We start from the raw sequence: 22,289 nt of genomic DNA on the forward strand, positions 1-22,289 counted from the left end.
GCGATGTCGACAGTGGTTTAGCAGTAGTTGCGTCACAGCCCCTAGTTCTTTTAGAAAAAATTTACCAAAACGTTTCTAAATGCCAAGTTTTGCTGTCTTGAGGGAAAGACTGTACACTCTACACAGGAGTCTGCAACCTCTTCTGTATTGAGAGCTACTTCTGATCAGTAATAATCATCACAAGCTACTGAAGCCTAAGCAACTTGCACATTGTTATCAGACACCCCACACCTAGTTTCATTGACTTTAAGCCTAATGTCCATAGCGCCAGATACCATGGTTTGAACAAAATACTTTGACTAGGGGCACTATGACAGGGCTGCCATGTGTGTAAGTGAGAGCATGGTCTTTACGGATGTATGAACATGTGTGTGTATAAATGGGCTATATATGCATGGGTGACTCAGAGCCTTGTCATATGTACTGTCATACTGCTTCCTCTTTCTCAGTGAGGACTGTTTGTTTGTTGGACAATAAACACTGGGATTGTGATGGACTGATTCTATGCACCCCCCTCAGGATATGTTGGCCTATAGTCCTGCTAGCTCCCAGTGCCACCATATGTACCCCAAAACCTAGTAAGGTAACAAATAGTTTGGGCAACCTAAAAAAAAAACAAATGGTGCATGCTCAGAAAGGTACACAAGAAATACACAAAAGGGGCGTTTCAATATTTATTGAACCATTGTTATTCTTGTATAAAATATATGCACTGCAATGATTAATAGACAGAAGCAGATACAAGTGATTAGTAGTATAAGAACAGTGAAAAGGATAAACAATTCCACCATTGTGCTACAACAGTATATATAGGCTGGCATATAAGTAATTTGTATAGTGTATTCCTACTATGCGCTCCCTAACCTAGGTGCCTAATGGGGGTGTTCTGTCAAGAATCCCATACTGGATGATCTAACTCCCCAATATCTGAAGGTAAGTGTATGTAGATCCCAGTCTTGGTCACAAGTTGGACATTCCTCCACGCAGAGGGCAAACAGGAATCAGCTGGGTTGAGACTCTCAAAATAGTGACAACCTCACAATGACAGGAGAGTGCTCCTCTGATGTGAACACAGAAATTCATGTGTATTTATATAATAACATTATCCATGCTTCCGTGTCGAGGCTTCAACCAGGTTAACATTTGTTTATTCTTTTGTGATAGTCATGTCGTCCCATGGACGAATAACAAACAACATTTTCACAATGTATGTTTAGGCCTTGTACTAAATGTTCAAGATGTCATGATAGTGTACTTACGAAGTGGAATTGTAAGCAATGTGGTTTCTGAGAAACTAATCCTGCACTGTCACACAAGAGACGTGTGCATGTGAAGATGGCAGTGTTTCTTTCCTGGGCCTAACCTAGTCATGTGACAGTACTTGTGGCACAGGACATATCGTTCCCCATATTTTGCACCATAACATGTATAACACAAATATAGAACTATTTTTTTATATGGGAGAAATTTAAAGGGCCGAAAAATGTTCTGGAAAAAAGTTCATAATATGGAACATTTTCCTGCACTCTAAATTTCTCCCACTTCAAATAATGTCTCCATTTTTCAGTTAAAAATATGGAACCATATCTACCAGCCAATGGGAGAATGATGCCTGCTGTGTGTAAAAGCGACACTTTGAAATGGGGGAAAATTAAACTGAAATGTTAACTTTAGGTTTATACAGACTCCATAAAACTCATCATTTAAATTTTCTCCCATTTCCAGGTGTCAATTTACAAACACCAGGCATCCTACTCCCCGTGGCCTGTAGAAACAGCACCATATTTATAACAGAAAAACAGCCATTTGTTCAAACGGGAGGAGTTTAAGGTGAAGAAACTTGCTTTATAAAACATTAAGACGCAACTGGCTTAACTGAATACGCAGAAAGACATTGAGCCTTAATGTTTCATCACTTTAAATTTCTCCCATTAAAAAAAACGGAATTTTGGCACAATGTCTACTCACCATTGGTAACAAGAGGCCAGCTGTTTGATAAATGTAAGACTTTGTTATGAGAGAAATTTCAAAGGAAGAGTTAACTTAATAATTAAGGTGATTTTTTTCATTTTCTTCCATTTAAAAGCATTCAGAAACATTTTGTTCTCACATTCCAATACTTAGTTGACAAGGATAAATACCTCTGTGCTTCAGTTCTTCACCACTGTGCTCCAGTCTGGGTCATGAATCTGACGGAGCTCTGCTCATTATCAGGCCCTGCTATCTGCAGTCTGACAATTATAATGTAAAATAAACACAGCCTTCCCTTAACTTTAAAAGGAAAATCTGACCCTGTGCTTATTTAAAACTGACCTCAGGGCTGTGACCTTCTCTGAGGGGGCATTTAAGCGACTTGTAGTTCACGATTGGCTGGTTGGAGGCACTTGATCTAATACCAGTCAAGGGTGCAGGATCTTTTGGGTACTACTGGTAAGTTAGGATTCAATCTACCAGAATCCACAAGCAGGGTCTAGGATGAATCTAGTTTGCAGAGGTCAGCTGGGCTACGCTTTGTTAAAGTCTTCCTGCAGCTTTTGTGTTCATTGAGCTTAACCAGAAGACTAGCCAACTAGATATTGGAGTCCACTTTTCTGTACTGGGTTCATGTGGGAGCAGGTGCCAGCCTTGTGGCTTCTCTCCACAGATAAAATAGCAAGCTAGTCCTTCTTTTGAGCTCCAGTCCTTTGGGCCTGCAGGTGCAGTCCTTCTATTTTTCACAGGTACTGCAGTATTCTGAAAAAGGTAACCAGGAGTGCAACATTTATGCCTGGCACCTGCTTGTCAGTGGGGAAAACTCCATAACCAATAATAAAACCATGGGCCGCCCTACCTGCTCTTACATCACTCCCTGGAGGAGTGGCATTAGGCAATCCCACAGTACATCTCTCTGCCCAAATCCATGATGTTGGAATCTTTTTTCCTTTCGTCAGAGCTCAAGAAGGACCCCTAGGTGTGTCTAGAGAAATTAGAAATTTCCCTTGAAAAAACAGGGACAGTGCCCCCCCATTGGCGCCACTCTGGCTACTTAAACCATTGGGGGGGGGGTGCACCTAGGTGTGAGTTACATCCGACTGTGACAGAGGTTGCCCCTTTCGAACTAGTCCAGCTGGTGGTCACATGCCCCCAGGCCCTCCTGCTTAGAGGAGGTCACATCTCCTCCTGGCCATTGGCTCTTTTTTCACTTTGCCTGAGGGCAATTCACACCTTACAGTTGCCTTCGAGGTGACGGGTAGGGATTATCTCTGCAAGGGTTACTAGAGGCTTTCAGAAAGAAAAAAACTTTCTAAAATAGTAGTTTCATATCTGACTTTACAATCAGTTTGGATTTTAAATTACGATTTACTTGAGTCTTTGAATCAAGGTTTTAGCTATTCCCAAACTGAAGATGTACATTATAAAATGTTATGATTTAACCCAGTGTTTTTCTATAGGAGAGACAGCTTCGCGAAAGTGGAAAATGATTTTGGAGGTTTTTAACTGTCAGGACATGAGCAACTTAAATACACATGTCCTACATTTTAAATACCAGGCACACTACCGTATGAGCTTGTAGAGCCTACCTAAGGGGTGACTTATAAAAATGGCAGGTATAAGTCTGGCAAAAGGTTTATTTTGCCATATGAAGTTTTCAGTTGTAAAACTGCAGACTCAGGCTGCAAGGGTGGCACAATGTGTGCTGCAGTAAACAAGTGACATTTACCATATAGGCCCGGGTGCAATCAGTACCATATACTAGGGACCTATAGGTCAGTTAAATATGCCAGTCAGGAATTAGCTAATTGCACATATACTTTAGGAGTCAGAGCACATACACTAGGTGCTGGATGTCAGTGCTCCAGTGTTCAGAGTCAGTAAACCAGCACTAAATCTTGCAGAAAGTGGGGCCAAAATGTGAGTGTGATCGTGCAAAAAGAGCATTTCCTCACAAACGTGTTCTATTTGACCCGAATAGACAGATTCCAAACACGAATGAATGAGCACAGTACAAACATTTTACAAACTGACCCTCACTGCACTTCAGGATTTTCTGTTAGGAAACTTAGTTCTTCTAAGGGGTGATGTGACATAAGTTGTAGTCAATTACAACCTCAAATTAAGTATATGAGTGTATAGTGCAGAAAAAAAGATCAGAATTTCAAATGCATGAGTGAAGACCGGAAAAAAAGCCAGTGGAAGCTTAGAGCGACCTCTAAATTTAACATTAAACCACAGCAGGTCCTGCATAGCTCTGCCAGCGAGACAAATGGAGGCATTTCACCTGGAAAACAGGTCCACTCTGTCTGGTGAGAGCTACATTGGATTACAGTACAAGATAGAACCTGGTTTAAGTTATTCACCATAGTTGACAAAGCGGTCCATGGTAGGGGCTACAAACTAGCTGTAGGGGGTTACAAACTAGCTGAAAGACTCATTTCAAATATATCACATCACAACAGACCTACAAACTTGTGGAACAATTCTCCTTTGCAAAACCAGAAAACAATTCAGTTAAGCAGGGGGCTGGATTTTCTCGCACTCAGCCAATTATACCTGGAATTAACTCAAGGTTGAATTTTGCCTATGGTCGTGCAAGCCCTTATTTAGAACAAGCATTTGCAATGCAATAGGTCTCGCATTTATGCAAGTTTAAGCTATTGGCATTGTAAATGACACTGCCTTTTATTTATGTTTTAAAAACAAAAATAAAAGGCATTGTTGTTTGCAATGTTAATGGCTCAAAATTGCATAAATGCGAGACCTATTGCATTGCAAATGCTTGTTATGTAAATAGTAATGGTATTCTTATTACCAGGAAATGACAACCAAGCAACTGGGAGCGACTGTATAGTGGATATAAACCCCACAGTAGATTCGCCATGGACTTGGTCATACTTTTCCAACCTTGCAATAACTATGACCATGTAATTCCAAGAAAAGTAAGCCAGGCACCCCTCAGACAAAGCCCCACTTTACTTGAGGGGAGTATCCGTGACGCTCATCCGTGCATAAGCATGGAGATCCGACCTTTAGAGGGTGACTCCCGCCACACACTCCTATCAATCAAGGTGGTGAATTATGATTCCTCCCCCTGTGGATAGTGAGCATATATGTCTTTGCTAGAGGTCAGTGGGCCTTTGTACCACCTTACCTCAAGGACTGTAATACTTGTATCTGTCCATGTGCCAAGAAGACTGATGATTACATTTTGCGCTTTGCTTAAGAGGTATACAAGTCCCGAGTTTAAGGGGGCTCGATATTAACGAAAGACTACATTATGCCATACATTGATGTATAGCGATGATCGCAAATGTTTTAGCCTTTTGACACTTAAATTGACATTACCTATCACTTACACCACACACGGGGTATCTTCACTCCCCCATCATGGCAGTAACCCCATCTTTCCTTACCTGAGGATGGTGACGCTACCCCTCCGCACAGGCAAAAACACCACGGCTCGGACACCCGGATCGGCTTGAACTGGAACTTTCAGCCAAAGCACAGAGCCGAGTCGCTGAAGGAGGACACGGAATCGATGGGCTGTTGGAAGAAATGGATGGGGTCCACGTGCGAGACGATGCAGCCTCGGGGCTGGTAATCATTGATGACGGTGCTGTTAACGAAGCCCTCGGGGATGACCCGGTGCTGCTCCAGTTTGCGGATGACCAGCTGGTGCACCCAGGCGGGAATCTCATCCACCTCGCCCTTGGGGTATAGCCGCTCCTGGCCGGGGCCGTGCTTCTGCGCTCCATAAGTGTAGCCCTCCCCGAAAAAGTACTTGTCGCTCAGCGGAGCCCGGTCCACGGTGTGCTCCTTGTTAGCCCCTTCTCGGCCGCATGCACCACATAGGCGATGCGGCTCTCGATGCAGTCACACTCTTCTGGGCTGAAGAGGCGCATCTGACAGATGCCGTGTTTCACCAGGCGCGCCTACTTGTCCCAGTGGTGGAGTGGCGGCAGAGGGGGCAGTGGTGGCTCCTCATGGTCGCTGTATTCGCCGTCTGACAGCTTTCTCTTGGAACCCGGCTTTGGGCCTATATGGTAAGGCATAAGGGACTGCAACTTCTCCTGTAGGTCCGTGTATCCACCGGCGGCCATGCTGCGGGGCTCACATCACCCAAAGGCGGCTGCAGCAGGGGGAGCCGCCGCCGCGCAAGGCTCAGCTCCGCCGATCAGCGCAAGGGCAAGATCAAGATCGAGCTAAAGAGTCCATGATGAAGGACTGCCTTCGCCAGCCTGGGAGAGCAGAGGCTTTGGGGGCAGAGTGAGGATAGGTATTCCCCTATCCACCAAAACAACCGCGTTATTTTAGGGTGCCTGGCTGTAGCGCAGCCCGCAAATCCTGGTCTCCACCTCAACCTAACTTTCAGACAGCGAGGCCCAGCCTCTCCCCTTCGCAGTCCCATTGGCCTCGACAACGAGCTGTGGTGAAGGAAGGAGCGCTTACACTACCCATTGGTTCAAATGACCATAGTATATTATGTATCTACACAAGTTAGAATGACGAATGGCGATTATGAGGACCCCTGTGACGGTAAGGCTGCTTAACTGCATGCCTGACAAACAGGATTTTAATTTACAGGTCATTAACTGTTGTTTTAAGGGCGACACATTTTTTCATAAACATTTTTTTTCTTCATTGAAGGGCACACCTCCATAGTCTTTAAGGCCGTTGCCTCGTAACATTTTTTTCAAGGAAGGTATACAAACAGGCGCACCTAGACTCCCATTGTTTGGATTCTTTGGCTTACTCCATAGAAATACGTGACAGAAGAAACTTCGCTTGTGCAGTGGCGGGTAATCGACTTAGACGATGGTCTGGGACCGGCCAAAGCCAAGCGATTTCTCTTAGAACAAGCATTAGCCAGGCAGTTGCTGTTTATTTTTGCATCGCGCTTTCACTTTGAAGTGAAAGCGCGATGCAAAAATAAACACCCAGCCCTGTCTCCTTTTGAGAAGGCCCATCCAGATTGGCTCTCACGACGTGTTTATCTAACACACCTCCTAAAGATAAAAAATTGCATTGCAACAGCCGCAAAGCAAACAAGCCAGTCTGGATGGGCCGGACCAAAAGGCGAAAATGGCGGCAACCCAAATCCCTCCTTTTCAATGGGAAGCCAGAATTTAACATAAACGCTGACGCTACCCAATGAAAATGAGGGGTCGGGCTTCGAGTCCCCTTCGTGAAACTGCCTCGATGACTATAGCTCTAGCAGGCGAGGAGCGCATGTGAGCTCCAACGCCAGGCGAGACCTAAAAATGATTGAAAGCTTGAAGATGACGATAGCTTACTAGTCCTTGGATACCCATTGGCAGTGAGGTGCTCTATAAATAAATTTGATGCATACAAATTATTTACATATGCTATATCATTGGCACTTCATGTTTTTGGAAGGAACGCATGGACTGGACAAACCTGCATTATAAGATATTGTTAGCTGTAATGAATCTGTGTGATTCAATTTTAATTGGAGTACAAGTACATTTTTGTTTTATATAACAATTTAAAAATACACCGCATTAATTCACTTGTCCGTATCAATAAATTTTATGGATTTGGCCCTAAATAAACACATTTTGAATAAGTACAATGAGAACAAATAATGGTGGAGTACGTTTGCTAATCATTTTGTGCCGGGATAGAGACAGGAAGATAGTAACAAGCAATCATGCAGACTTTAAAGCATTCAGGTAAATACATATTATTGGGGTTGTGAAAGACCAACACCTGCGAAAGTCAGCCAGGTAATCTATTCAGCCATTCCTGGCTTTTAGGTATAAGAGCACTCTAAAAGTTCAACTAAAGGTCCCACCAATAAGGTGCTCTTGGGTAAAACTCAAATACGGTACAAATGTGTAATAAATTACATTTGGCAAGAATGGAAAGGCCAGTTCATGCAGATATCTGCTCTAAATGCTTCATTCGAAGGATCCAATTTTATGAATTAGGAAGAAAAGTTTAAAAACCTTTCTGGGACAGACTGCAGCAAGCCCCAAAAATAACAATGTTTTCTGTAATAGCTGAAGTCAGTCATATTCTATTTACCCAACTTTACCACAAGGGATCAAATGATCTGCACTGAACTGACAGAAACAGGGATTGACTTTTTTTGATTCATTGGCAGTTAGCATTCCGATTGTGCATGTTAATATTCTCATTGGCCATGCTTTCTTTACTACTTTGTTGGTTGGTGGTGAATAAACAGCATTTTTAATTATGGCATGTTGCATTTATTTGTATGCTTCCAATCTAGTCAGATGCATGACATCACTGGACAGCCTTGTTACTGCATCCAGGCTTATGGTTGTTTCTATGTGTCTTCTCCTTCTACAGGAGATTATATTAATTATTCCTTTCATTAGAGCCATTCAGGAAAGATTGAGTGTCATTCATGTAATAGTGTCTGATAGCTACTGCAATATGTGTACACACATTTTGGCATTATAACTTAAGAAATACAGAATAAGTTAGGGGACAATCAAAAAACATTATTATAGTTACCATAGCAAGTCACACCATCCCCTTCAAGTCCTTGTGGGCATGACCCACACTGATAAGAACCAAATGTGTTTGAGCAAACAACTCCAGGGAAACAAGGACTGGTTGAGCACTCATCAACATCTTCTTGGCAATTTCTACCTAAATGAAGTACACATATAATATGTAATGGATGCATGATAGTAATTAAATAATTATTCCTTGTTTAAGTTCATTTGGCTTTAGCTTATTTTCATAAATCATTACATTTTGATGAAAGAAAGAACATTTCTATTTTAGAATTTCCATTTAAAAAACCTCTAACACTTCACTGTAATATTGAAGAGTGGTATACCTTTTGCACCATTATTCAACAAGCTCAAACTTTTAAAAAGATTGCTGCCAAGTAACATTCAAGTTACTTGCTGCTCAATTCACTTACCATGCATGCCACTAAAAGACGTACCCACCAACTATATCTTCTGCGGGCTCCTCTAAGGATATTTCAACCATAGTAGAAATTCAAACCTAGAAATGTGCAGTTCCCCACCAAAAATGCATACTCTAGTAATTCAACTCTTTTTAAAGCGGGACTAAAATACCATTAACATGCTGCAGTTCATAGAACATAAAAAAACATAGCAAACAAATAGGGCTCTTCTCTGGAGGAACGTTTTCAAATAATGTAATTAGTACGGATGTTTGTTCATTTAAATAATTATGTTGGATGATTCTTTAAACATAGTGGAACTATGTCGCTGTACTAATCCTAGCTGTTAATAGCTGCATAAACTATTTCCATGAATCCATACTATTAGGAACCTTTGTCTTTGATCCCACAACTTCTTAAATACATAACTGTCCATGCGCCCCTTTAAATGTTTTCATCTTACGTTACGTTAGGGAATGTTTTCTGGTTGTCATTACAGTCAAGGGGATGTTTTAATTAAGATTTAGAAGTTAGGCATAAAGTTTGATACCTTCACATTATAAAACCCCAATGGCTATGAAATGTTATGATGCACTTTGCAATGGATTAAAACTTTATCTTGACATCTCAAAGAACTGCCCCAATTTCACTAAGAACAGACAATTACACAGTGCATTCTAGTGCACATATATGCCATTTTCTTTACATATTGCAACTGTAAATGTAAATATTCTGCACAATGGTCAGAGTACTGTTTTGTCTAAAGTGTTCAGTGTATAGTGAGATGGAGTAAGAAAACCTCACACTTTCAAAGAATGATGTGCAGTTATTTATTTATGAGGCTTTATTAATACTTATCAATGTCTTCACCAGTCATCACAGGTGCTTTGGTAATCATTGCCACTTGTAACAACAGGGGAACCCTACTCACAACGGAACCAGGGTAATGATTAGATATGGAAGAACAATGGTTCCAGTGGGTAATAAAAAATGATTTAGGCAATATATATATGCACAATGGCAATGAATTTGTAAAGGACTTCGTAATGTCAGAGGACAGAGAGAAATCTCTACACAGTTGAATCAATACTGTATTTTATACACAGCAATAAATGGTATATACATTTCTTTTGAATCATAAACATACAAAGTGTTTTAACCGTAAAAAGGTTTTTTGGTGCTCGGTGTCCCCAAGTGAAAATTGGAACCCAAAAGTGACTGTACAAGATAATAATGTTTTTTTAGAAAAATAGGTTTCCATAAATAAGAACAAGAAACAGAACGACCATATCAATACAAATTCTTGAACAGTTTATGTATGCAATGATACAGGCTGAATTGTGGTCTGTTCTGTGTGTTTGTCGACGGCGTTTCGACCCTCCTGTGAATGCGGGGTCTCTTCAGGACTTAGGATACTGGGACATCTACAATAAATGAATGAAAGTGAGCATGAGGCCCGTGTACCGGCACAGATGCGAGAGACTAAAATGAAAATGAGAAGGCCAAGTTGAGGGAAAGTACCTGAATGTAAAGGGCACAGCTGAAGTGAAGTGCTTTCGTGAGAGGTGAATTAAAAAACTCACGTGAGGACCCAGCCGGGTTCTACAGTCATAGAGGGGGACAAAAAGTTGTTATGTATTAACAGACATGGTTGTAGTCATAACGAGGTGTAAAAGTGACTTGTGAACGATGCGAACAATGCCAGAAGAAAACATAAAGACAGTTTACCTCACGGGGTGGCCGGCTCTTTAGATAGGGAAGACAGGGCACAAAACAGCTCCTCTGATACGTTGCTACAGCCGTAGCAATTAGGATCCCCTTATCTCTTCTTGGCGTTTTAGGGATCGGACATACGATATTGACTACGGAGATGTTAAAAACAAGGGCAGATAAGTATGGACTGCCTGGGCGACACGTGAGTAAGTGAAAACCAATGCTGGGGAGTACACGTGTACTTACAATTAGAGATCAATCTTCTAATCGATGCAGCGGTCTGGATAAGCTGCAGATGAACAGGCGTACGATGCGCTCTTGGTATAATAACGGCGAGCTTTGGTCGTCCGCTTTGTGATATACAGAAGTTGGCGCCAACCCTGCTTGCCGTATGTCACGTAACGCGCAGAACGCGGAAAAGTCGTTCTATCGGGGATCGGAGCGTGGATGGGTAGAAACCGAGGAAAGACTGTGCCCCGTGATGTAAAATCCCGCTAGACATAGTTGTTATGTCTTTTCACTTACTCACGTGTCGCCCAGGCAGTCCATACTTATCTGCCCTTGTTTTTAACATCTCCGTAGTCAATATCGTATGTCCGATCCCTAAAACGCCAAGAAGAGATAAGGGGATCCTAATTGCTACGGCTGTAGCAACGTATCAGAGGAGCTGTTTTGTGCCCTGTCTTCCCTATCTAAAGAGCCGGCCACCCCGTGAGGTAAACTGTCTTTATGTTTTCTTCTGGCATTGTTCGCATCGTTCACAAGTCACTTTTACACCTCGTTATGACTACAACCATGTCTGTTAATACATAACAACTTTTTGTCCCCCTCTATGACTGTAGAACCCGGCTGGGTCCTCACGTGAGTTTTTTAATTCACCTCTCACGAAAGCACTTCACTTCAGCTGTGCCCTTTACATTCAGGTACTTTCCCTCAACTTGGCCTTCTCATTTTCATTTTAGTCTCTCGCATCTGTGCCGGTACACGGGCCTCATGCTCACTTTCATTCATTTATTGTAGATGTCCCAGTATCCTAAGTCCTGAAGAGACCCCGCATTCACAGGAGGGTCGAAACGCCGTCGACAAACACACAGAACAGACCACAATTCAGCCTGTATCATTGCATACATAAACTGTTCAAGAATTTGTATTGATATGGTCGTTCTGTTTCTTGTTCTTATTTATGGAAACCTATTTTTCTAAAAAAACATTATTATCTTGTACAGTCACTTTTGGGTTCCAATTTTCACTTGGGGACACCGAGCACCAAAAAACCTTTTTACGGTTAAAACACTTTGTATGTTTATGATTCAAAAGAAATGTATATACCATTTATTGCTGTGTATAAAATACAGTATTGATTCAACTGTGTAGAGATTTCTCTCTGTCCTCTGACATTACGAAGTCCTTTACAAATTCATTGCCATTGTGCATATATATATTGCCTAAATCATTTTTTATTACCCACTGGAACCATTGTTCTTTCATACCTTGGTAATCATTGCATCAATTCCACATGGCTTTAAAATAGCATATATCAGTGGGAGGAGGTATATAATTTAGTTTTGAGGACATACTCCCTGCTTTGGGTACTGAGTGAGTGCCTGTAAATAATCACATGATGACAAGTTAGTGGGAGAGAAGGAGGGGTGTAAGGCTCGTGGGATATTGAGGAAGCATCGGGTATCAAAATAGAGTAGTACTATTCAATGGTGTTTATATTGTAGATATCCCATTGTTACGAGCCATGTTAATCTATCAATGAAGGTTTTTTTGTTCAGCCTAGAATTTAGGAGATTGGTAGTGAACATGCATTTTCTTTATGCTCTTAGATTAGCACCAAGAGTTTCGACCAAGGTGCGACTTCCACTTCAAAATAAAGAAAACGTGGATATGGCCTTAGCATGCCAATGGAGGGGCAAGAGTGAGGGATCATATAAAATAAATTAACTCCTTGTGAGAGATGAACACTCCTGCACTCATAACAGGGGAAGCTAGAGGAATTTCAGAAATACTACATCTTCCTATATTCTGCAGATGGACACTCATCTACTAAACAAGCCCACTATGTAGTGGCATCATAACTACTTTCTCTCACACCACAAGAAGGAGAAGAGTTTGAACACTTTGATTGCCCATGGACCTCTGCTTTACATACAGGGTTGTCCAACACAACAATACCAAGGGGCTGTATGAGTTTACAGGGACTTTTTGTTTACAAGACATTTATTGTACTAGACGCTCCTAGCGTGCCTAGGCTGTTTGACCATTTCACTGAGGCCAGGGTTATTGCTCCGTCTGTGAATTAAGCCACAATCTCTGTGATCCCAAAGCTTGGCTAATATTCACATCTGTGATCTACTTACATAGCAATACTATACCCAAATGCAGATGTCAAACTGTTCACCTAGATCAGGGCCACCAGACTTGAAATCTGGCCCAAGCTTATTCATGTGGATTAGTATTGCTTTATAGTGGGTAGGCTGACATACAATGCACCTAGTAGAATTAATAAGCATACTGACAACCCTAGCCAGATATTCACTGAGTAGACTAAATTGACTGGAATTATGTTAGCATTCCTCCAACGTCCATGATGCAAACCCACCAATATTTTTATTGTGATGGTAAACTTTTGCTTACCTACCTCAAGTATTTTGATGAATCGAAGGCCCTTTTGAGTACACAGGGGGACACAACAGGAGCTCCCATTGTCACAGCCAATGTTTGCCCTAAAAATAGAGCAGCTGACTTGCCACAGTCACTGTTCCACATCTATATGGCAAATGCCCGGTCTATAAGGGAATATAGAAGCCTTGTGCACTGCAGAAGGCATCCATATCTTTAGGCAGTCCCATCCCTCTTCTTTGTTCAAAGTCATTGGACACATGCAAGATTTAGAAGCAGAAGGGGCTATAAAAAGAATATGGACAAGTCACAGGTCCTTAACCACTCCCTTGTCCTGGAGGTAGAATTGGAACTTAAAGAAAGATACCCCTTTAAAGGGTCAACATCTCATAATAAATACTTGAGCATTAAAATAACACCACTGGTAGTGAATCTTTATACGTAATCTACCCCCTCAGTTTGAAACCATCCTGAAAAACAAACAAATGGGCACTATTGTTTCTGCCATAGGTGCGGAGAATCAACTTGATCCAAATGAATGGTTTGCTGAAACGGTCATACCTTTTCCAGGCTCTCCCTATTACAGTACACAATACGTTTTTTGAAAGAGCTGCTGCAGCTAACAATCTTGATGACCATATGACCAAATGGAACAGCTGCCAAAGAAGATTACCTCTAAGGCTGTTGCAGCAGCCCAGTCTGAAGAGGGGACTAGCCTTACCGGATTTCCATGTGTACTATGTAGTGGTGCAACTCTGCTTTGCAGTGGAATGGTCACAAAAACATAGAAAGCTGGAGTAATGATGGCCCTTGCCATTGTTGACAGATCCCTATGGGACGTAAATGTAATTTGGCTGCATAAGAACTAAAGACCTGCTAATGTGCCTCTTAGCATGGGACTCACTAACTAAGCACCTGGGGCCAATGACCTTTCCATTTCCATACACATCGATTCGTTTCAATAGTGAATTCATACTGGCAATGCAGCCAGGCCGTTGCTCCAAATATGGAGAAGGTGAATGCTGAATGATAGCGTACTTGTTTAAAGTGGAACCCATAACCTCTTTTCTATATCATAAATTAGATTTTCAGCTAGAGGACACATTGGAAATTCGAAGGCTGAAGGTGGATACCCCTAGGAAATCTGACAGAAGGCTCTCCAAATACAGTGTGCCATCCCAGGTTAAGGACATTGCAGATTTTTAAGTAAAAGTTTGAAAAGAGGAGAAAATGAAGTATCGCTTTAATTATCATAATAATTATTCAGGGTGTATGAGAGTTACATGAAGCTTTTATGCTATATCTGCTAGTGTTTCCTAGAAGAGGTGGGAAAGGGTGTAAAAAGTGGGCATAGATTGGGTTGACGCTCAATGAGATGCTGTAAGTTCTGTGGCAATATAGCATTATCAGGGTGCCTGATAATTTTCTCAGTGTTGTGTTAGTTGTTTTACTTTGAAAACTCAATAAAGAGAATTTCATTAAAAATAAATAAATGTTACCTTTATTAAACATAAAATGATCTCTAAATTTAGGACATTGCCTATGTAAGAAAATGATGCAATAAAGTATGTATTTTGACAAGGTGCACTTTTTTTATGTGTTTTCTTATTAACACTAATAAAACCAGGTAGATCGTAAAGTGTCAGTGTTTGCAATAACTACAACATAGATTATATATTTCAAGAAGTAAAAACAAAAACATTTCAAAAGAGGCCAAGTACACAGCAATGCTTATTAAACCTATTTGGTATGAAATTCCTCAATTAATTCTTTAACCCTCACTGATCAAACATCTGGTTTCACAAATTGTATTCATTTCACAAATTGTATTTATTAACATTTAATAAATACAAGGCGTACACAGAAGTGTGTCGCCATGACCATATTTGGAAATTATCAGTGCAGGAACATGCCATTATAGTAAATGTAGGACAATTTTCAATGTTCATAAATAGAATATTTATCATTTTTTATTAATGTTAATATGGTCATTTGCAAGTGAACTGCATTCAATACACAAGAAAATAATAACTTACCTTTGAGCCCTTGAAAGCATTCACAGCTGTAGTTATTTACTTCATCGATGCACCTGCTAAGGCCACAAGGGCTGGACTTACAGTCATCGATGTTCGCTTGACAATGTTCACCCTCATACCCCAGCAAACATGAACATAGGTATTCTCCTCTACCGGAAGGGAAGTTAATGTTTGTTACACAAGATCCACTGTTCAAGCAGTTGCAGCTCTTAACACTGACCTGGAAGACACAAGAATACATCCCTATCCAATGTAGTACTCAATATGGTCATAAATGATAATTCTTTAGTGCTTTAATTTTATACCAAGAGTTCCGGTTAGATATTTTGAAGCATGAATTCAATGGAGTCTAGCAGTAATTAAGACATAGGTAATGTTTACATGATAGCAAAAAATTGAAAATGTACTGTTAAGCTTTGGCCAAAGCAGCATAACAGTTGACTGATGAGCTTGGCAAATGTGGATAGCCACCAAATAAAAGTTCCTCTGACTGTACAGTCTACTCCTCCAAGAGTAAACTTAACTCTCCCATCAAACCTGGCAATTTTAAAACACAATTTGAGTGTCTGCTCTGGTACAACACCTGCCAAGGAAAGGCTAGCAGTCTTTAACAACAAGGTAGGTAAAGAGTTCAAAGCATGCTTGGAAAATGTCACTGTGTGTTAGGGAAACTGAAATGTGGTACTTCAAAATGGCTTATTCAATAGGATATTGTGTAACATTGACTGATAAACTTTCTGTCCTTTGTCAGAGAATGTTAAATGCGGTGAACGAATGAGTGTGTGATCTCTCCCAAAGGCAAACAGAATCTTCATCTGGCAAACTTTAAATTATGTCATGTGCAACTCCCATATTATTATATTGTTTCTTTTCTTAATAGAAAACACTCATATGCCACACACTTAACTCATAGTGGATGCCAAACACATAAAGCTGAAATTAGAGCCGTTTCACTTTTGAAAACTTTGAAATCATTCTGTGGCTCAAACTTAACTCTAACTATGTTCACATGGTGTTGTGATTTAGAGGGGAATTACACTGGAGCTGGTTACGGTAATGTAAGAACAAATAAAAACTCTCTTGCAGGAGACCTTTGTACTTGACATTTAAGTCACCTGCCCTACATAAAAATATGGACACCCCCTGTTCATTTGTGTGTTGATCTTTGCTTTTTCAGTTATTGCCTTTTCCTGCTCATGTCCCACCAATACTTCCTCTCTAAAGCCTATTTAAGATGTGTAGGTGTAGCTGGCATACTGCTTAACTTGTTTGTTTCTAAAGACCCCATGAATCCAATCAAATGCATAGAGAGGATTAAGGTCAGCCCCTTGCTTTTGATCGGATGGCAGTCTTGTCAACTTCAGTTTAATGCTCCTGTTCCAATGACTTCCCTCCATATTATTGTATTTTCCGGTGTATGGAGCATAGCGTCTGTACTATTATTTTGATTGAATTGTTCCAATGATGACATGTGTATTTTAGTTACTCCTTGGAAGTGCACAGCTACATCCCTTGCTCTCTCTCCCATCTGCTTTCTTCCGGCTGCCTCCCGCTCCTCCACTGTTCTCCTACCAAGTCCATTCCCAGCACCATTGCGATTTTTATGTTATTTTTCTATAGGCTGCTTTTGCAAGGGCAATGCAGATTCACATAGCTAAAAGTCCACTCACTTCATGTATTATGCTTTGTTCCCCCACTCCTCTGTCCTGCCCGACTACATTTTTAAAAACATTTTTCACGAGGGCCGATCAGCATCACACAGGGCATCATACAGGGCTGCTCAATCCCCTGTATTTGCCCGGCATCCTGGCAAATAATGTATTTCTTAATTTCCAAAATAGCACCCACCTTCTTCAAATGTTAAATGAATAATGAAGTATAATAGAAAAAATACAAGGTGACTGCCATGCAAGCATTAGTGGACATTTTGGAATTATTTCTGTTATGCTTATAAACCAAAATTACAAGATAAACACCCTTGTGTGCAAATTAAAATGGACACAAGTGTGGACATCTTGGAATATGTTAAAAAAATATAGTATTCTAAGATGGTTGTCCTGCATTAATTAGTACATTCAACTTCTATTACCTCTACTGATACTCTAGTTTCAGCATTGCAGTCATCTCTTATAGAAAATTCAAATGTTTGTGTCTCCTTCGACTTTGCTTTCCAAATGAGAAGTCCAGCAGGCGATAGGCTGGCGCCTTCAGGTCCTTTATCTAAAGTGAACAAAATGGCAGAACCTTCGGGGTCAGATGCCATGAATTGGTACACAAAGTTTTCCCCATAAAATGTCTGGAGCTTGTGCTGCAATTTCTGAAAGACAGGAGCTGCATTGCCTGAAATAAGAAATACTTTTTTTGTGAGCAGGTGTTTTACAAAACAAAGAAATACATGACACTAGAAAAATATATTATGAATATTGAAAAATGACAATATATTCATATTTCTGGTGAAATGCAGGAATCATTAATTGGGGTGTAAATGGGATTTATTACAAATTTTGAAGCAATGAGGCTGACAAGTTTTGAGTTTCCATTAGAAAGCAAAACAGTCAGTATTCATATCGCCACTAGAACTCACTTAGTAATCATCGGAACACAATGGACATGTTAATGGTATCTTTGACATTTTCAAAATGTCATTGGATATATCAGCTAGGTAGGTCCAGGAGAGATTTGCATTTTGGCCACGTAATTGTGCATAATTTTGGACTACGCTTGCAAAATTCCTGAAATTACTCTATTATGCTATGTTGCATAATTAAACAATGTTCACAGCAAAATGTTAGCATGATCACATGGGAACAACATCAACAACCAGAACAGGAGCAACTGCTGTTAATGGCATTAGTGTTGTTTAAGAATTTTTAAGGGCAAAATTACATAAAAAATGGACTTGAAGACGCATTTTACGCTAAAATATACTGCCAAATGCCAGTTTTGTATTTCACGTAATTTGATGTCATTCTGTTTATTTTTGTCAAAATATTCATGTAATTACACAAATGCAAATTAGGCAAATTTCTCTCACCCCTGGTTCCAAAACATAATGAAAAATTATAAAAAGCATCACTTACTCTGAGAGATTGACCATGTTAACTTTGATATGTCAGGTCTGCAACGTAAGCAGGGGCTACTGGGATTTGGATCTCCATCTCCATAGCAGAGTCCTTCAATGTTGCATGTTTTCTCCTGTATGGTTAGAAACAACATATGCCAATAACATGAGAATCTGAATTTCAGCAGCAGATCAGTGTTAAAGAATATTGACCATTGATTAAATGTGCATAACTGAGCATGGATAAAAATCATTGGATTTGAATAAAAAAGCTTCCAATCTAATGATGCTAGAAGCCAAAAGCTGAAATGATTCCTATGTGAATTATGCCACTGTATTGTCAGACATCTGATTAGTGCTACCCCACAGCACTAACTAGATACTTGTGTCCTAATGTTATGTGCCTGGTTGCAACATGGACAAATAGTTTTTTCATTGATAAGAAATTTGTGTGGCTCCCGTGGGTGCTCCGGCAACGTATCCTTTCTTATAACTATACCTATATTGTCTAAGTTGTATAAACAAAGCTGCAATTAGCATCATCCAGGTTCATCAATACATGCACCTGGCAACAAAGAACAAAAACGCTTTAGTCGCTCTTCAGTTGCCCTACTAAAGAAGAATCTAGACTTCTACAGCATTTTAGAGTATGTGACACAGCACCCTGGATACCTGCTTCAGTTTTCGTTACATTTGAATGTTGCCTAGCTGATTGTAGAAATATGGCAACATCAAGAATCTTTTGAGAATATAGCGGGCCATTTTTGGTACCCAGAACTATTATTTATCCATATTTATACATGCATAGGTTTTGTACAGAGCTAGCTTGTCTCTGGAAGATAATACACAGCAATCAAACAGTAGAACTGGTTATAGTGTTTTCCATCTTATGTCAGCTCAATAGATGGTTAGAGAGTCCCAGTTACGTGTTCACAAAAAAGAATGGGGCTGGACTCTCTGAACTGGGAGGGTACACATTATGCTTTCCTAGAAATATCAATGCAGGTCTTCCCGAACACTATCACTTTCTGGTTCTTCCTGAGGGCCAAAGGTTGAACATTAGGCTCATTCATGGCAGATGAAAGTTTTTAGCAACCTATTGAATTTTCCGGAATGCTCATTTTCCTCTTATTTGGGATGGCATGTCAACCTGGCAAACCTGGAAATTGGGTTCCACATTCTGGTGTAACAGAAAGCCAGATTATGCTAATATCCAAGGTTGGTTTCCCTACACTCTTATAATATGCTCTAATGGAATCGTTGTAATACTTCATGGTGGGTTTGATGGGATCCAAGACACTTTAGGAAGGGCAAAACTACACAACTTCCTTTTTCTCGAATAATTCAATTGATACTGTAATATATTTGATCACAGTCAATTACTCTTACTTAAGCTTGGTTTATGTCACCTTCACAAAAATGTATATATTTTTGCTTCCTGTAAACAGATTACGTAATACAATCAAGGTGTGATTGATAACAGAATCGGGGTCATTCTATGACTGTAAATTGGTAGGGAAGCATACTTTTTCCAAAAACAGGTGTATGACATTCAACTATTGAATGCAGTTCTAAACAAATTACCTGGGGCTCTGTTTGAGGACTATTACACAAATTCGAAAATAGGGGTCATACTAACCGGTCTCCAGTTTTTTTTAAACCAATGATTCGGAACAATGTCAAATCTCCAATATCCAAGATTATGGATTTTAAATAGGGTTTGCAAGCTGGACACATCGGGAACATCCCCATGCACAGAAAATAAACCACCAAAAGCTATTCTAAATGTAAAAGCATGAAATAGGAAAATAACAAGAACGTTTGAGGAAAACCTGCACATTTTATCTATCACAGAAGATGCCATCAAAACATCAGTACATTTTCCTCCCCTTTAACAGTAACTCTGATCCCATTAGTTTAATTACAAAAAAACAGTACAAGAAACCAAAGTAGTACCGCAACACTTTCATTCAATGCCCATTTCCAGATGTTGTCCGATCATAATCCTATCTTCACCAAAAACCCAGCCTATTAAGCAAGTCTATTATGAGCCGATTCAATCCAAGAGGTTCTTCCACATCACAAGAATACTATTTGATTAATTTCTCAAATGAATGTTGCAATGAAAAACTACAGCGTCAATCTAACACTAGCAAAATCAATAGGTGTGGCTGTAAAGGTCAGAAGTACTGGCTTTGCCAATGCATGTTTTCAATGCCAAAATAGCTTCCATTTGCACAACACAGTTGCATCCATGCTTATGAATGGAATGGGTTTCCTATTAAATAGCAACTATTCAAGCATGACTGCCTATGCATACATCGTGACGGGGGGAGGGGATGGAGACTGAGTACTTAACAGTGGCTAAAATTATTTCAAGCAACCCACCAAACATTTCTTTTCTTTTTCTAAGTCTGACGGTTGAGCCCAGATGTGGAGTCTGTGATCACTGGGCCACAGGACTCAACCGGCAGCTCATTTATGAGGGCCAAAAGGCTGAAGCTCTTCTATGGGGGCTTGGGTTCCTGACTAGATGAGACTTGACCTTACAGTTTGAGTTAGATTTTTTTATTGGAGCATGAACAAGTCTGATTTCCATGTGGCTGTTCTCTGTCTGGAGTCGAACAGTGGGGATTTAGTCAAGCAGTTCACCCATCATTTTTTTGATTTTCTAAGTGAAATTAAGTGCAAACTGTTTATTTTCCCATATGCAAGTAACCTGGCCTAGCAGGTCAGACTGGATTGCTACTGGAGAAGGAGCATGTCTCATTTGCATATGGCTGCTCTCTTTCTTGAGGGATATAGTGGGTAGATAAAGATGGACAAGAATTGTGCCCCTGTAAATACCAGTGGCTGAGATTGATTCAAATATTGCACTGATTGATTTCTTGTGCGGGCAGTCTATAAAGCAACACACTTGAATGGTCCACAGATCTACCTACATACCATCAGTATAGACAGAAAACACTCTAGACAAGCATAATAACAATAATGGGATGAGAGTGGAAGAATAGAGATACAGGTGCAAGTGTCGCCATGGTGAATGTCACACTGGTATCTCCAGAAAAATGTCTGGATGGACAAACGTATTCAGTCACAAATGCTGATAATGTGACCAAAGTTCATTCCATGGCTATGGTGTCCTTGGAGTGTGGAGGGGTTACTACCCAGAAGGAGGTGGTTGTGTCCTCTGCAATACCTTTAGAATGTCTGCTAGGGAATAATCTGAAGTCCTCAGCATGGGCTGAGGTAGAGTTAAGATCCCATGCAGCCATGCTGGGAATCCCTAAAAGGGTGTGCATAAAAACTAGAGCACAGAGCAAAGCTCAGGGTGAAAAAAAGCAGTTGGTTTCTGAAAAAGTGTACCAACCCTCCAAGAGTAAAGGGAGAACATCTGGTAAGCCAGCTTCTGAACAGCCACATGCTCAGGTCCCCTCTCCTCAGGGGGAAGGCCCGTCAGCCCCGGAGGGAACTGAGCCCCAGGAACTTGGACCGTACCAGGCAGAGCTCCTGGGCCCAGGGGGACCCTCTAAGAAAGAGTTTTGGCAAGGAAAGTGGACCTTTTCTACTCTTGAAAGCATGAGACAGCAAGCTGATGTGCAGGAAAAGAGATGTTAGTAAATGTAAATGTATGGATACTTGTATAGCGCACGACTACCCGGAGGCCTCTCGGCGCTTGTACGAATACCACTGTGGAACCCATCCTGGCTTTTCCCTGTGAGGCATCCACTCCTGGGCACCCCCAAGGTGAAGGCCAGGCATCCTTAGCGTTGTGGGGGCCGTTGTGGAGATTAAGCAAGCTATTGCCCAGAGTTGCAGAGTGGGACTCCATGATTAGAATGGCACCGAGGCGAGAATTATCAGGTCCGTGGAATTTTTGAGCCCAAGACCCGCCGAGGCGGGGAATTGAACCCTGGTCCCGGGCTAGACCTCTGCATCAGGGTCTGCCGCTCTAATCATTGAG

General features: G+C 40.8%; 1 protein-coding gene and 1 pseudogene across 4 annotated transcripts in view; both read right to left on the minus strand.

Annotated features, from left to right (window-relative positions):
* Positions 1-22,289, minus strand: part of VWDE (von Willebrand factor D and EGF domains) — a 384,361-nt gene that overhangs the window by 95,780 nt on the left and 266,292 nt on the right. For all 4 annotated transcript variants that reach the window (XM_085630788.1, XM_085630785.1, XM_085630787.1 and 1 more), the window contains exons 16-19: positions 18,345-18,459; positions 17,354-17,604; positions 15,265-15,484; positions 8,482-8,619 (exon numbers count right to left, since the gene is read on the minus strand). In XM_085630788.1, coding sequence (XP_085486914.1) covers positions 8,482-8,619; positions 15,265-15,484; positions 17,354-17,604; positions 18,345-18,459 — 724 coding nt within the window. The remainder of the gene's footprint in view (positions 1-8,481; positions 8,620-15,264; positions 15,485-17,353; positions 17,605-18,344; positions 18,460-22,289) is intronic.
* Positions 5,387-6,077, minus strand: LOC146789188 (RNA demethylase ALKBH5 pseudogene; annotated as a pseudogene).

The sequence above is a fragment of the Triturus cristatus genome, chromosome 10 (assembly GCF_964204655.1).
Source record: "Triturus cristatus chromosome 10, aTriCri1.1, whole genome shotgun sequence".
Taxonomy (NCBI): Eukaryota; Metazoa; Chordata; class Amphibia; order Caudata; family Salamandridae; genus Triturus; species Triturus cristatus.